The 12420-nt window shown below is 50.5% G+C and overlaps 1 protein-coding gene across 2 annotated transcripts in view; it reads right to left on the bottom strand.

Moving 5' to 3' along the window:
* Positions 1–11805, bottom strand: part of LOC105465371 (transcription factor 7 like 1) — a 181052-nt gene extending 169247 nt beyond the window's left edge. The window contains exons 1-3 of one of the 2 annotated variants that reach the window (XM_011713782.3): positions 11257–11805; positions 11111–11174; positions 10750–10877 (exon numbers count right to left, since the gene is read on the bottom strand). In XM_011713782.3, coding sequence (XP_011712084.1) covers positions 10750–10877; positions 11111–11174; positions 11257–11508 — 444 coding nt within the window. In that variant the 5' untranslated portion in view covers positions 11509–11805. The remainder of the gene's footprint in view (positions 1–10749; positions 10878–11110; positions 11175–11256) is intronic. The other variant, XM_011713781.3, reaches the window with a different exon arrangement.
* Positions 11806–12420: the final 615 nt, after the last annotated feature.

The following is a 12420-nucleotide window of genomic DNA, read 5'->3' as shown; positions in this document are numbered from 1 at the left end:
GAAATCATGACCTCAAGTGATCCTCCTGCCTTAGCCTCCCAAAGTGCTGGGATTACAGGAGGAAGCCACTGTGCCCGGTGGAATTTCATGATTTCTAACCATCTTAAACACACACACACACACACACACACACACACACACACACACACACAGAGAGAGAGAGAGAGAAAGGGGGATGGGAAAGAAGACATATACCTCCTCTGCAATTCCCAAAATAACTGTGTAAATGTTTAGTATGTATTTCTTTATTGTTTAAAAAAAATTTTTTTTTTGAGACAGGATCTTACTCTGTCACCCAGGCTGGAGTATAGTGGCGTGATCTTGGCTTACTGCAGCCTCAACAGCCTGGGCTCAAGCAATCCTCCCACCTCAGCTTCCTGAGTAGCTGGAATTACAGGCACATGGTACCACTCCTGGCTATTTTTTTTTTTTTTTATAGAGACAGGGTTTTGCCACGTTACCCAAGCTGGTCTCGAACTCCTGAGCTCAGGCTATCTGTCCGCCTCGGCCTCCCAAAGCGTGGGGATTACAGGCGTGAGCTACCGCACACAGCCTAGTATGTATATCCTTAATGGTCAATTATCGCTGAAATAGTCTTTTATAGATTTTTGGGACTGAGTTTTCATTTGCGAAGAGCTTAAAGAAAGCAACCAATTTATAAAATATTTTATAAGATGAACCATAATGAAATAATATTTGCACACTTGGTTCACCAGAGCTGGGTTTGTTAACCAAACTATGTTGTAATCCAAATTGCGAGAATAGTTAAGTTTACTCCTCTGGTGTTCTTCCACACCAAAGACTCGTTTGTGTATTCTTCCAACCCTCACCAATTTCAATGAGGAAAAATAATCCCCAATTTCCAAACAGGTCAAATGTTAGCAGGTAAGCACCTTTTCCTTGGATGAAGTTCCTGAGGCAGCCCACTAAAGGTCATTAACTCCTCTGGGGCACTGCACTGGGGAAGCAACTTCAACCACAACTGTCACTCGCTTCAACAACAGGAAAGTACATTCTCAGGTCCAATGTGTAAAGTTGGAACAAATCTATCCACCCTCAACCCCAGCTGATAACTCACACCAGGATTTCTGAACTGGGAAACAAAGGTCAGTGCCCTTCTCTGGAGAGGAGGAGGAGCTAGTTACATCAGGCATGTGTGTAAAGTCACATGGGCAGAATGGGAGACCTAGACTTCGGACTCACAACCACGTTCAAATCTTGGCGCCATCAATTACCAGCAATGTAACCTTGTACAAGATACTTGACCTCTACAAGTCTGTTTGCACAGCAGCAAAATGCGAACAAGTATCTACTTCTTAGCAGGTTAGAAGCTATGAAAAATACTAAAGTCTTAGCAGCCATTGCCAAGTGCTTTCCAAATGGGGTGGAGCTATTTACGCCCTTTAAGAACAGCCAAAAAGAGCAGCCAGAGCAGCCATTTTACCACACATTTGCCAGCATTGAAGAGGCTTATTCAGACAAAACCATAATGTGATGGGCCAAAGATGATTCTTGTATTAATTAGTATTTTTTGACTCCCTGGGAAGTTGAACATAGTTTCACATATTTGCAGCCATTTATAGTAGTTCTTTTGTGAATTGCATGTTTATGTTTATTTTCTACAATTAGGGTGAACACTTGAGGCCTTGTTCCTCCTCTTGAATAAAAATGAAAATAGATTTCCAAAAATGCTGTGACACAGTTTGAGAGCATGAGTGTGAGCTCATTTCCTGTCCTGAGGACCCCAGGTAATTAGAGTCATCACCCTTGACCATATCCACAAAAACTCTGAAAAAGGCTATGTTTAGGAAAACATTTTTATGATTTTATTTTCAAACTTTGAAGTATACTTCCCAATTAGATGATCATTTTCCTAATCTGTAGATTATGCACACAATAAAAAGGAAAGATTTAGAAGTTTGAAATTTATTTGAGAACCTTAAACGTATCTATCAATAGAGTGAACTCAGAGCATTGCTAACACCTTGTGAGTCTCAGAAAGAAACTGTAGAGTGTCCTGGGGCTGTTCCCTGGGCAGCACATACAGCATAGAGGAAAAGGGCAAGTCCCCTTCATTGCCCTCAAGGTTCCCTTCATTTCTGAACACCAAGGTTTTGGAAACTGCATTTGTTTTATTGTTCACTAAATCTAATCCAGTTTGGGAGAAATAATATAAAACATGGGATATATAAAAACCTCCTCCAAAAATAGATTAAAATAGACAATCTGGGGCAGTTTTCTATATGCTCTTAAGTGCCCAGTCCTTCCCTATCCCCAGTTACTTATCACTTCGATATCTCAATATCTGCCCCTAGCTGCACACAAATTGTGTCTGTGTTGTGTGTACATATACACACATAACACAAACACACATTTTTTGTTTTCGTTTTTGGAAACAGGGTCTCACTCTGTCATTCAGGCTGGAGTGCAGTGGTGTGATCATGGCTCACTACAACCTCCATGCCCAAGCTCAAGTGATCCTCAGCCTCCCAAGAAGCTGGTGCCCACCACCATGCCCAGCTAAGCTTTTGTATATTTTGTAGTGATGGGGTTTTGCCATATTGCCCAGGCTGGTCTCGAACTCGTGAGCTCAAGCAATCTGCCCACCTTGATCACCCAAAGTGTTGGGATTATGGGCATGAGCCACCACACAGGGCACAAAGTGTATTTTGATTCTCTATCCCTCTTCAAAATCAGCCAGCTCCAGAAAATAAAAGGAGGAAAAAATTCCCAGGTGTGCCATGCCTTTCAATCAATACATGAACATTTCATTATCTAACATGTAGCTAAAAGGTTCCCAATTTGGGCTTTATAAGAGGATAGAGAGGAAGGGCCTGCAGTCTCCCTGCTGCCAACAAAATTCCAGGGCCCCCACTCTAGCCAACTTGCCCTTGGTTTTCCTGAGATACCAAGAAGCCATCTGGTCCTCCAATGCACACTCTCCATTTCTGCCAACTCACCTCTGCATTCCCCTAAAACCTCATCTTCAAGTCTTGGGCTCGTCTTTAAAACTGGGAGGACACCTACTATACAGCAGCCTCCATGGACGAAGGAAGAAGCCTGACTGCTTTTGAAGCTCTCAGTCTCACCTCCTCTTACTCTCATCTTCTTGCCCATTCATCTTCAAGCCTGCTCTATGGCTCCTACAAACAGGCTCCCACTCCAGCATCCCAAATATACTACTATACTTTCTCCCAAACTTGCAGCTCCTCCTTTCCCTCTTCTTTCCATAGTCAGGGTTTTGAAATGGGTTGTCTAGAGTCTTCGGGGTTCCCCGTGGTGGTACTGAGATGTGGAAAGTACACCAGGATAGAAGGAGGAGGCTGCTTGAAACTGTGGGAGTCTGGTCTGGGGTTCCAGCTGAGGGGGAGGCACTGGCCCACACCTGAGACCAGGCTGCAACTTGGCACCTTGGCTATTCTATTTGGGAAGCACTAAGCTAATGCCTCTTCTCTCTACCTTTACCACCACCACTTGTCTGGAACACTTCTCTCCGTGGGCACCAGTAACTTCCTAATAGCTGAATTCCAAAAGCTCCTCTTACTTTTTATTTTTATTTATTTCTTAGAGACAGGGTCTCACTCTGTCTGTCACCCAGGCTGGGGTACAGTGGCACAATCATAGCTCACTGTAGCCTTGAACTCCTGAGCTACCACCATGCCCGGTTAATTTTTAAAATTTTGTTAGAGTTGGGGTCTTGTAATGTTGCTCAGGCTGGTCTTGAACTTCTGGCCTCAAAATATCCTTTTGCCACAGCCTCCTGAGTAGCTGGGATTACAGGCACAAGCCACAGCATCTGGCTCAAAAGCTCCTCTTGACTCCTCATTCTTCTTGTCCCCTCTCTCTCTGTGGCATCTAGCACCAAGGACACTCCCTTTCTTTCTCCTTCCTTCTTTCCTTCCTCCCTCCTTCCCTCCCTCCCTTCTTCTCTTTCTTTCTCTCTCTCTCTCTCTCTCTCTCTCTCTTTCACTCTTGTTGCCCAGGCTGGATTCTTTCTTCCTTTCGGATGGAGTTTCATGCTTATTGCCCAGGCTGGAGTGCAATGGCGCAATCTCGGCTCCCTGCAACCTCTGCCTCCCAGGTTAAAGCAATTCTCCTGCCTCAGCCTCCCAAGTAGCTGGGATACAGGCACCGCCTCCTGGATTCAAGTGATTCTCCTGCCTCAGCCTCCTGAGTATCTGGGATTACAGGTACCTGCCACCACGCCCAGCTAATTCCTGTATTTTTAGTAGAGACAGGGTTTCACCATGTTGGCCAGGCTGGTCTCAAACTCCTGACCTCAGGTGATTCACCCGCCTTGACCTCTCAAAGTGCTGGGATTACAGGTATGAGCCACCGCACCTGGCCTCCCCCTTTCTTTCATGTTTCATGCAACATTATGGAAGCCGGAGGGAAAAGAAAGGGGGAGGGGAGTTCCTAAGCGTTCCTCCTACCTTACCCAGTGCTCCCTTCCATCCTCCTTCAATGACTTCTGTCCTTGCTCTAAGCATCCCTTCCCCTTCTTCTCTAGCTCTCTTACATCACCCAGTTTCAATCATCCCCTCAACATCCCCTCACACCTAACGTGTCTGCAATGAAACCAAGGGGTTCCTTCCAACGAGAGCCTCTCATAGACTGTGTGGGCTCTGTTATTGCCAAAATATTCAGTAAGCATCTGTCCACCACTGGGGAGGCAGAGACTGGGGAGGCCTCCCCACCTGCAGAAGTCAGTCCCCAGGTGCCCGAGCCTGCACACCAGGAATTAATTGTGACATCAGCCACTTTCGGGATCTGGTACCTCCCCTCCCCACAGAGGTGCAGAAAAGAAGCCCCCTTCCTCGCATCCCACCTTTCCTTTCCACTCTGCTACTCTGAAGCCCTTTTCACCTCACTCCTGGCTCCTGTGAGTCTAATTGCTCTATCCCCTTCCAGGTCCTCCTCCTCCAATCCACCATTATCTTTCTAGCCACATGTACGAGTCATGCCACTTCCCAGCCTAACTTTTGATGGTTCTCTGCTGCCTCTTGAATAAGATCAGATTCCTTCCCTGGCATTCTAGGTTCCTTAGCCCATGTCCTGGCCCCTTATCCTTCCAGGCAAATGGAACTGAAATAAGCTGCATTATCCCAAATTGCCCTGAACTTTTCCTTCCTCCATGTCTTTGCTCTCCTGGTGCTGGCTCCCACCGTGAGAGTGAAGGAGGAATTCCACTTTTTCACTCTAAATGCCTCCTCTTACTATTTACATTCTTCTAAATTAACAAGAATTACCTGGATTAAAGAATGACTGAGTTTTAAGGACTAGTTTAAACCTACTTCTTCGACCTGCCTTCCTGGATCACCCAGGAAGCAATTTTTCTCAATTTCTATTATGAAAATGCTCCTCCAGGCTTTACTGCCTCTTAACTTCTTATTACAGTGCTACTATGACTTCTTTCCTACTTAATTTTTAAATCCTTTAGGGCAAAGTCTGGGTCTTATCTTGTTTCCCATGGTCCCTTAGCCATCGCCCATAATAGGTATCCAACAGACTTTAGTTGAACAAGTTGAGGAGTTAGGAATTCATTTTAAGAGTGCAAATTTAAGAGTGCAAATCTATGCCGGGTGCGGTGGCTCACGCTTGTAATCCCAGCACTTTGGGAGGCCGAGGCGGGTGGATCAGGAGATGGAGACCATCCTGGCTAACACAGTGAAACCCTGTCTCTACTAAGAAACAAAAAATTAGCCAGGCATGGTGGCGGGCGCCTGTAGTCCCAGCTACTCAGATGGCTGAGGTAGGAGAACGGTGTGAACCTGGGAGGCGGAGCTTGCAGTGAGCCAAGATCACGCCTCTGCACTCCAGCCTGGGCAACAAAGCAAGACTCCATCTCAAAAAAAAAAAAAAAAAAAAAGGGGGGGTGCAAATCTAAATTTCCCTAGATTGGCAAGTAAAAGGTATCTCTAAATTAGAATGTAAGTAGGGCCTTCCTATTATAGAAGATTTAAAAGATTTTCCAGTGAGTTAATCATTTACATTCTTTATTTCCCAATTATTTTAGTAACACTGCACATCACTGTAAAGGCTAGAATATGCTGTTAGATTGACGGATTGTGTGTGTGTGTGTGTGTGTGTGTTGCCTCCCTTTTCTTCAAGAATCCCTAAAAGTGTGATCAGTGAAGAATGTAACCAAACTATAACTTTCCAAACTTATAACAAATCAAGTCAGCTATTCCCTGCCCAATCCACCCAACCAAAGAAAAAAGATTGACAGGTTCCCAGTCCTTCCCTACAGAGTTTGTCACCAATATCACCTCAGCAATCCAAGGACAAAAACTTCAGCAACACAGGCCCTCTCAAAAGCTTGTTCCATGTGAAAAGCCCTCATTAAACTCTGAGTTATATTTAGAAAAAAAAAAATGAAACAGAAGTTATATTTAGATGAAATGGCTCAAAAGAATTTTACCAAAAGCAGCATGTTTATACTGATCTTCCAAAAGAAAAGATTTCCTTAGCTTTTACATACAACTCCTAAAAACAGACAACCTCTTCATACGTATACACAGATTTCTGCTTGGGTTCCTCTGGGTCTGGAAGAACAGGAGCTCCCAGGATATAAGAAACACTGCCCAAGGGAAGCAGTGGGATATAAAGGACTTAAAAATGAGCACGCGTTTGAGGACCAGGATAATTTCATACAAAAACCTGACTTGAGATGGTCTGAGAAATAATGAAGCAAAGCCTTTTGTGGGCTTGTGCTGCACAAAAAGGTTCTGAAGCCGGGCGCGGTGGCTCAAGCCTGTAATCCCAGCACTTAGGGAGGCCGAGACGGGCGGATCACGAGGTCAGGAGATCGAGACCATCCTGGCTAACACGGTGAAACCCCGTCTCTACTAAAAAATACAAAAAAAAAAAAACCTAGCCGGGCAAGGTGGCGGGTGCCTGTAGTCCCAGCTACTTAGGAGGCTGTGGTAGGAGAATGGCATAAACCTGGGAGGCGGAGCTTGCAGTGAGCTGAGATCCAGCCACTGCACTCCAGCCTGGGTGACAGAGCGAGACACCGTCTCAAAAAAAAAAAAAAAAAAAAAAAAAGGAAAGGTTCTGAAATTTATAAGATGGACACAAAAACCACAGACTTCCTGAGCAATACTACTTAGAAGTGTTTCTTTCCAAAATGTCATCAGCACTCACTTCATGGTCACAGTCAAACTACTTTCTATCATGTTGTAGCTGGCTTGCTGAACCACATTCAACATTTTCTTTTTGGCTCTTTTTTGTCTTAAACTATTTTTGGCATTCACTTTCTAATGTGTTGACTTACATTTTCTTTCTTTCTTTCTTTTTTTTTTTTTTTTTGAGGCAGAGTCTCACTCTGTTGCCCAGGCTGGAGTGAAGTAGCATGATCTCAGTTCACTGCAACCTCTGCCTCCTGGGTTCAAGCGATTCTCATGCCTCAGTCTCTGATGTAGCTGGAATTACAGGCGCCCGCCACCAAGCTTGGCTAATTTTTGTATTTTTAGTACAGATGGGGTTTCACCATGTTGGCCAGGCTGGTCTCGAACTCCTGACCTCAGGTGATCTGCCCGCCTTGGCCTCCCAAAATGCTGGGATCACAGGTGTGAGCCACCGCACCTAGCCAACTTACATTTTCCTAACAAAGTTCTAAGCAACAGCCCCAAAGTGGTTTAGTAAACCGTGAAGCCTTTTCAGAAATGAATGTGTAATTTCAATGTGATTATTTGAAAAATGGTTTGTGGCAGTTATTCCTCTCTTCACAGGGTCCCTGGGCCTCCAGACAAGAAGCAATTGCAGCTCACAGAGACTTGGCCCACATCCCATGCTGAGGGGACCTCTTCTCTAAAGAGCCTCAGGAAAAGGCTACTTCCTAGCATCCCAGCCAAACCAGAGTGGAGGGCAAGGGTGATGGCTCATGGGGAGAGATGGCCAGACTGTAGGATGGGCCAGCCCCAGTGGTCTCAGCAGGATTATGCCAGTGAGTAAGGCTGTTGAAGCCTCCTGCCTGCTATTCCTAGGGTTCATTAACACCCTGAAAATACTCCAGCCAATTCCCACTTATGCATCTGGCTTGGTATTTCCAGAGGAAGTGTTAGAGCAGCAGATAACTGGGGTCACCTAATTTTATACTACCTCTTGGCCTTAGAGCAGCAAAGCCTAAAGTGGTACAATTTAGAGGCCAAACAATAAAAAAGACCTAAGATGTCAGAGAGATCGGATCATGTATCCTGGGCACTTTCCTCCCTTCTCACTCCCCACCCATATCTATCCACATTCATTTTACCAGGCTGGGAAACCAACAGAAGGCCACTTTGTCTGTACCTACCATTTGCCTACAGTGACAATTACCTTAATTATATTAATAGAATCATCCAGAGGAAAACCATTATCTCCACCCTATAGTCCAGAAAACCAAGTGCTTAAATATTTCCTCATTTGCTTTACTTATTGGCAGCAAAAGAACAGGGTCAAATTAGGTTTAACTGTGCTGACCTAATGGCAGGACACTTCCCCAGTTTATCAGTGAACTAACACAGCGAAAGGCACACAGAGACACAGAAACACTGGGAAATGAACTAACTTCTGTAAGGGCAAGTCACCAGGAAGACAAGACGTAGGTATGGGAGTGGGATGGGACATACTAAGTCCCCAAGAAAGTACAAGTCCTAGGAGGCTTGAAAGGAGGATGGTGTCTGGGCCAGGGCAGGGAACAGCTGCAGAGATGAACAAGGACAGTCAGAGAGGCACGCAGAGACGAAAGGTCGGCTGCCTCAGGAGGGCTCCAAAATCCCACACAGGCCTGGATTTAGTAATCAGAAATCTCCAGGATCAGCAAGAATCAGCCTTTGGAAGTTCTTAGGCATAAGAACACATAATATGATAGAAGGAAGGAAGGAGGGGACACTAACAAAAATCTGTTTCACTTGGGCTCTTAGGGAGAGGAGACAGAAGAGCCTGGATGAATCAAAATGCCCTAAAGAGAAATGGGTGCATGGAGAAATAGCCTTGAGGGAGCCATAGTCGTATTTGATGGTGAAATAGTCATTTCTGGTGACTTCAACTGCACCAGGACTTGGCTGAGGGCTGATGCACAGATGCTAGTGCCTCCCAGACCCCTTTCTCTAGATACCCTAATGGTAAATGGAAACATGGGACTTTAGAGGCATTAACTCTCCCCCATACGCAAAGTTACAGGAATCCCACCAAAACTTACAGAACTAAGCTACATGTGTGGGCACTGGTGGGAATCATTGAAAACCTAAAGAAGACTACAGTAGGTTGTGGATCCCCCGCCTTTGATTGGCACGCACCTCTTTTAACACTAATGAGAAAAAGCAACAGCCAGACTCACATTCAGTTTTCACTGCAAAAGTGACACTTACATTCAGGACTTCCTGGGGTGCTCCAGGCCAGCAGGGCCAAAGCAGCAAGGCCTCCCTACCTCTCGGGGCAAAACTGTGAGGTCTGTGTGGTCCCACTCCCCATTCCCCTCTCCCTCAGTCAGAGTCTCTCCCACCGCCCCCGTTAACCCCCCTCCAACCCATCTGGTAATGGTAGCGCCCCTGCTGAACCAAATGTGGAGGCCTTGGCTCTCCACCGACCGCTGTACAGTGACAGCAGGAATGGCCATTCGGCACTTAGCCTTTCTCCAGCACACTTTAATTATCATCGTTACCTCAGGGCAGCCTTAGCATAAAGTGGGTTGCTGGGACCCTGCTCCTAAGAGGCCAACACTGCCTGCCCCCTTACCCACCGTCGACAACGAAGTGGCGGGCACTGGGTAGCTAGGCGGGAAGCAAAGAACTACGATGCACATCGCGCCCAAGCAGCAGCACGAGGGGGCCTGGCACACAGTAGACAGGCGTTCACCCAAGATCTGTCATCAGACCCAGTACATGGGCAGGGAGCCTAGGGGTGGAGTGGCGGCTTGGGGGACACAAAGGCCTCGCCAGCCCCCAGCTGCGCCCCGCGCAACGCGGGGGGCGGGAGTTTAGAGCCAGAGAGAGGGGGCGAAGGAATCCGCCCTCATTTGCACGTCGTCTGGGGCCCGGTCAATTTGCTTAATCACCGCTCTAAATGCCAGCGCGCAGCACACAATACGCACCCATTAACAGGTTTAAAGTGTCGCAGCGCTCGCTTTAAATGAGAAAAGCAGGCGACAAAAGGGGGAAAAAGCCAAGTTCCTCAACTTGAAGAATGCCTCGGGTCGCCTCGAAATCATCTAAGCGAGTATAAAATTCAGAACTAGTTCCGCAGAAAAGCTGAGGCCCTGGTGCGAGGGTTGGGAGTGGGAACGGGGGCTGTGAATAACCCGCCACGAAAACTGGGTTTCTTAGGAACCAGCTTGCAGCAGCCCAGTGAACCCGCAGTCGGAGGACAACGTCGCCAACCCAGCTCCCCAGGCCCCTTGCCCCACTGCCAGAGAAAGTTGACCGATTTCCAAGAAGGAAAGCGAGACCCCCCCCAAAGCGGGCACAAATCCAAGTTTCCTTCGGTGCAGGCGAAGAATTCTGGAGACCGAGAAAGATCCCAGAGGTGGACTCCAAAACCTCAACCCGCAAGAGGGGAGAAGTTAAAGGAACTTTACTTTCATCCAGGCACTGGCCAGCGCAGCCTCGCGCCTCGCGCTGGGCCGCCAGAGAGTAGTTCAACTCCGCAAACAAGTTCTGCTTGGGATCGGCGCAGGAGGCCCCATCCCCCACTCCATGGCCCAGCCCGGGGGCGCATCCTGCGGGCCGCGGCCTCCCACCCTCCCGGGCGCGCTAGACGCGCACTCACGGTGCGCGCTCCTCCGGGAGACAGGGGTCCGTTGGAGAGGTACGGGCTGCTCAGGTCCGGGATCATCAGGAAGGGGTACCCAGGGTATGGGGGTCCTTTAAAGAACGCGCTGTCCTGGGGCCTTCTCACTGCGAACAAGACCAAGGTTGAGGTGAGGCCCGGGCCCCCGGGACAGCGCCGCAGCAGGGGGCTCGGGGCGGGAGCCGGGGACCCGAGCGCCCCCAACGCGCGCCCCACGGGGGCTGCCGAGGCGGAGGGCAAGAGTGCGTACACCCGAGCAAGGGGGACCGTGGGCCGCCTGGGCTGAGCAGCGGAGCGCAGCGGGGATCGAGAGTGGGGGGCTGTCCCGGCGGGCACGTACCTTCGGCGAAATAGTCCCGCGGCTTCTGGAAAGTGTCCCGGGCGGGCTGCGGGCGCCTCTCAGCCTGCGGAGGAGACACAAAGGCGAGAGCGGGTGAGCGGACGCAGGGCCGGGATCCCCCGGGGCCGGCCGCGGAGCCTCCTTACCTCCGAGTCCGAGCTGCTGCTCTGGTTCTCCGACTCGTTGACCAGGGACGACTTGACCTCGTCTAGGTCCCGCTGCGCCGAGGCGCTGTCGCTGCTCGGCTCCTGCTCCTCGCCCCCCTCGTCCTGGAAGGGGATCAGCTCGTCGTTCGCCCCGAGGTCGTCCCCTCCGCCTGCTGCCCCGGCGCTGGAGCCACTGCCTCCCCCGCTGCCGCCGCCGCCGCCCCCGCCGCCCCCGCCGCCGAGCTGGGGCATGGTGGGGCCGCGGGCCGGGGCCGCAGCTCTCGGAGCCCCTAGCCGCCCGCGCCCTGCCCGGCCCGGCCCGGCGCCCCTCCCGCCCGCTCGCCGGCCCGCTGCGCTCGCCGCCGCAACAAAGTTTGACAGGGCGTGGCCCCGCGGGAAGCGGGCCTGGCGCGGCCCGGCCGGGGCACAGGCGGCTCGGCTCGGGCCCCTCCAGCAGCGCCGAGCCTAGGGCTCCCCAACTCGCCGCCGCCGCCGCCGCCTGCTCCGCCGGGGCGTCCCAGCCCCTGGCCCGCCGGGGAGGGGCGAGCGGGGAGGGAGGGAGGGACCGCCGGGCTGGGCAGGGGGGCCGGAGGGAGGAGCCCCGGCTGCAAGCTGACACCCGCGCGCCTCGCGGAACCCGGAGAGCTGCGGCGCGCGCGCACACACACACACACGCACTCACACTCACGTTCACACTCGCACCTTCCGGGGGCTGCGTGTCCCTGCAGCGTGCACCGCCCCCAACCCCAAACTCGCCCGGACCTCCTTCCTGCGCCCCACCCTGCACCCTCGGCGGCCCTCCCCACGGCCTCCCTCGAGTCCTGGAAGTCTTGCCCCCACCCCTCCGCATCCCCTAACTTTCTCCCAAAGAACCCCCAGAACTCCGCGCAGGTTCACACCCCCTCCCACCGTATGGCGCTGGCGGACAGGCGGCACTGCCCCCTGCGGGAAAGCCTCAGACGCACAGACTGGCCGCAGGGCCCTCCCCCTGCCTGGAGTCCCTCCGAGCGCGCGCGAGCTCGATGCACAGACCAGGAGACTGGGGACATTTATGGGACCCCGCAAAATGCCCGGCGGCTTTCCGCGCCTCTTTACTGTGGAGTTCCAACGCGACCCCCAGCCCAGGTTTTCGACCTTGTCCAGGTATACAGATTCCCACGCTGA

This window comes from Macaca nemestrina, chromosome 13 (genome assembly GCF_043159975.1).
Source record: "Macaca nemestrina isolate mMacNem1 chromosome 13, mMacNem.hap1, whole genome shotgun sequence".
NCBI lineage: Eukaryota > Metazoa > Chordata > Mammalia > Primates > Cercopithecidae > Macaca > Macaca nemestrina.
Note: the sequence above shows the minus strand (reverse complement) of the source record. Positions and strands in the feature narration are given on the sequence as shown.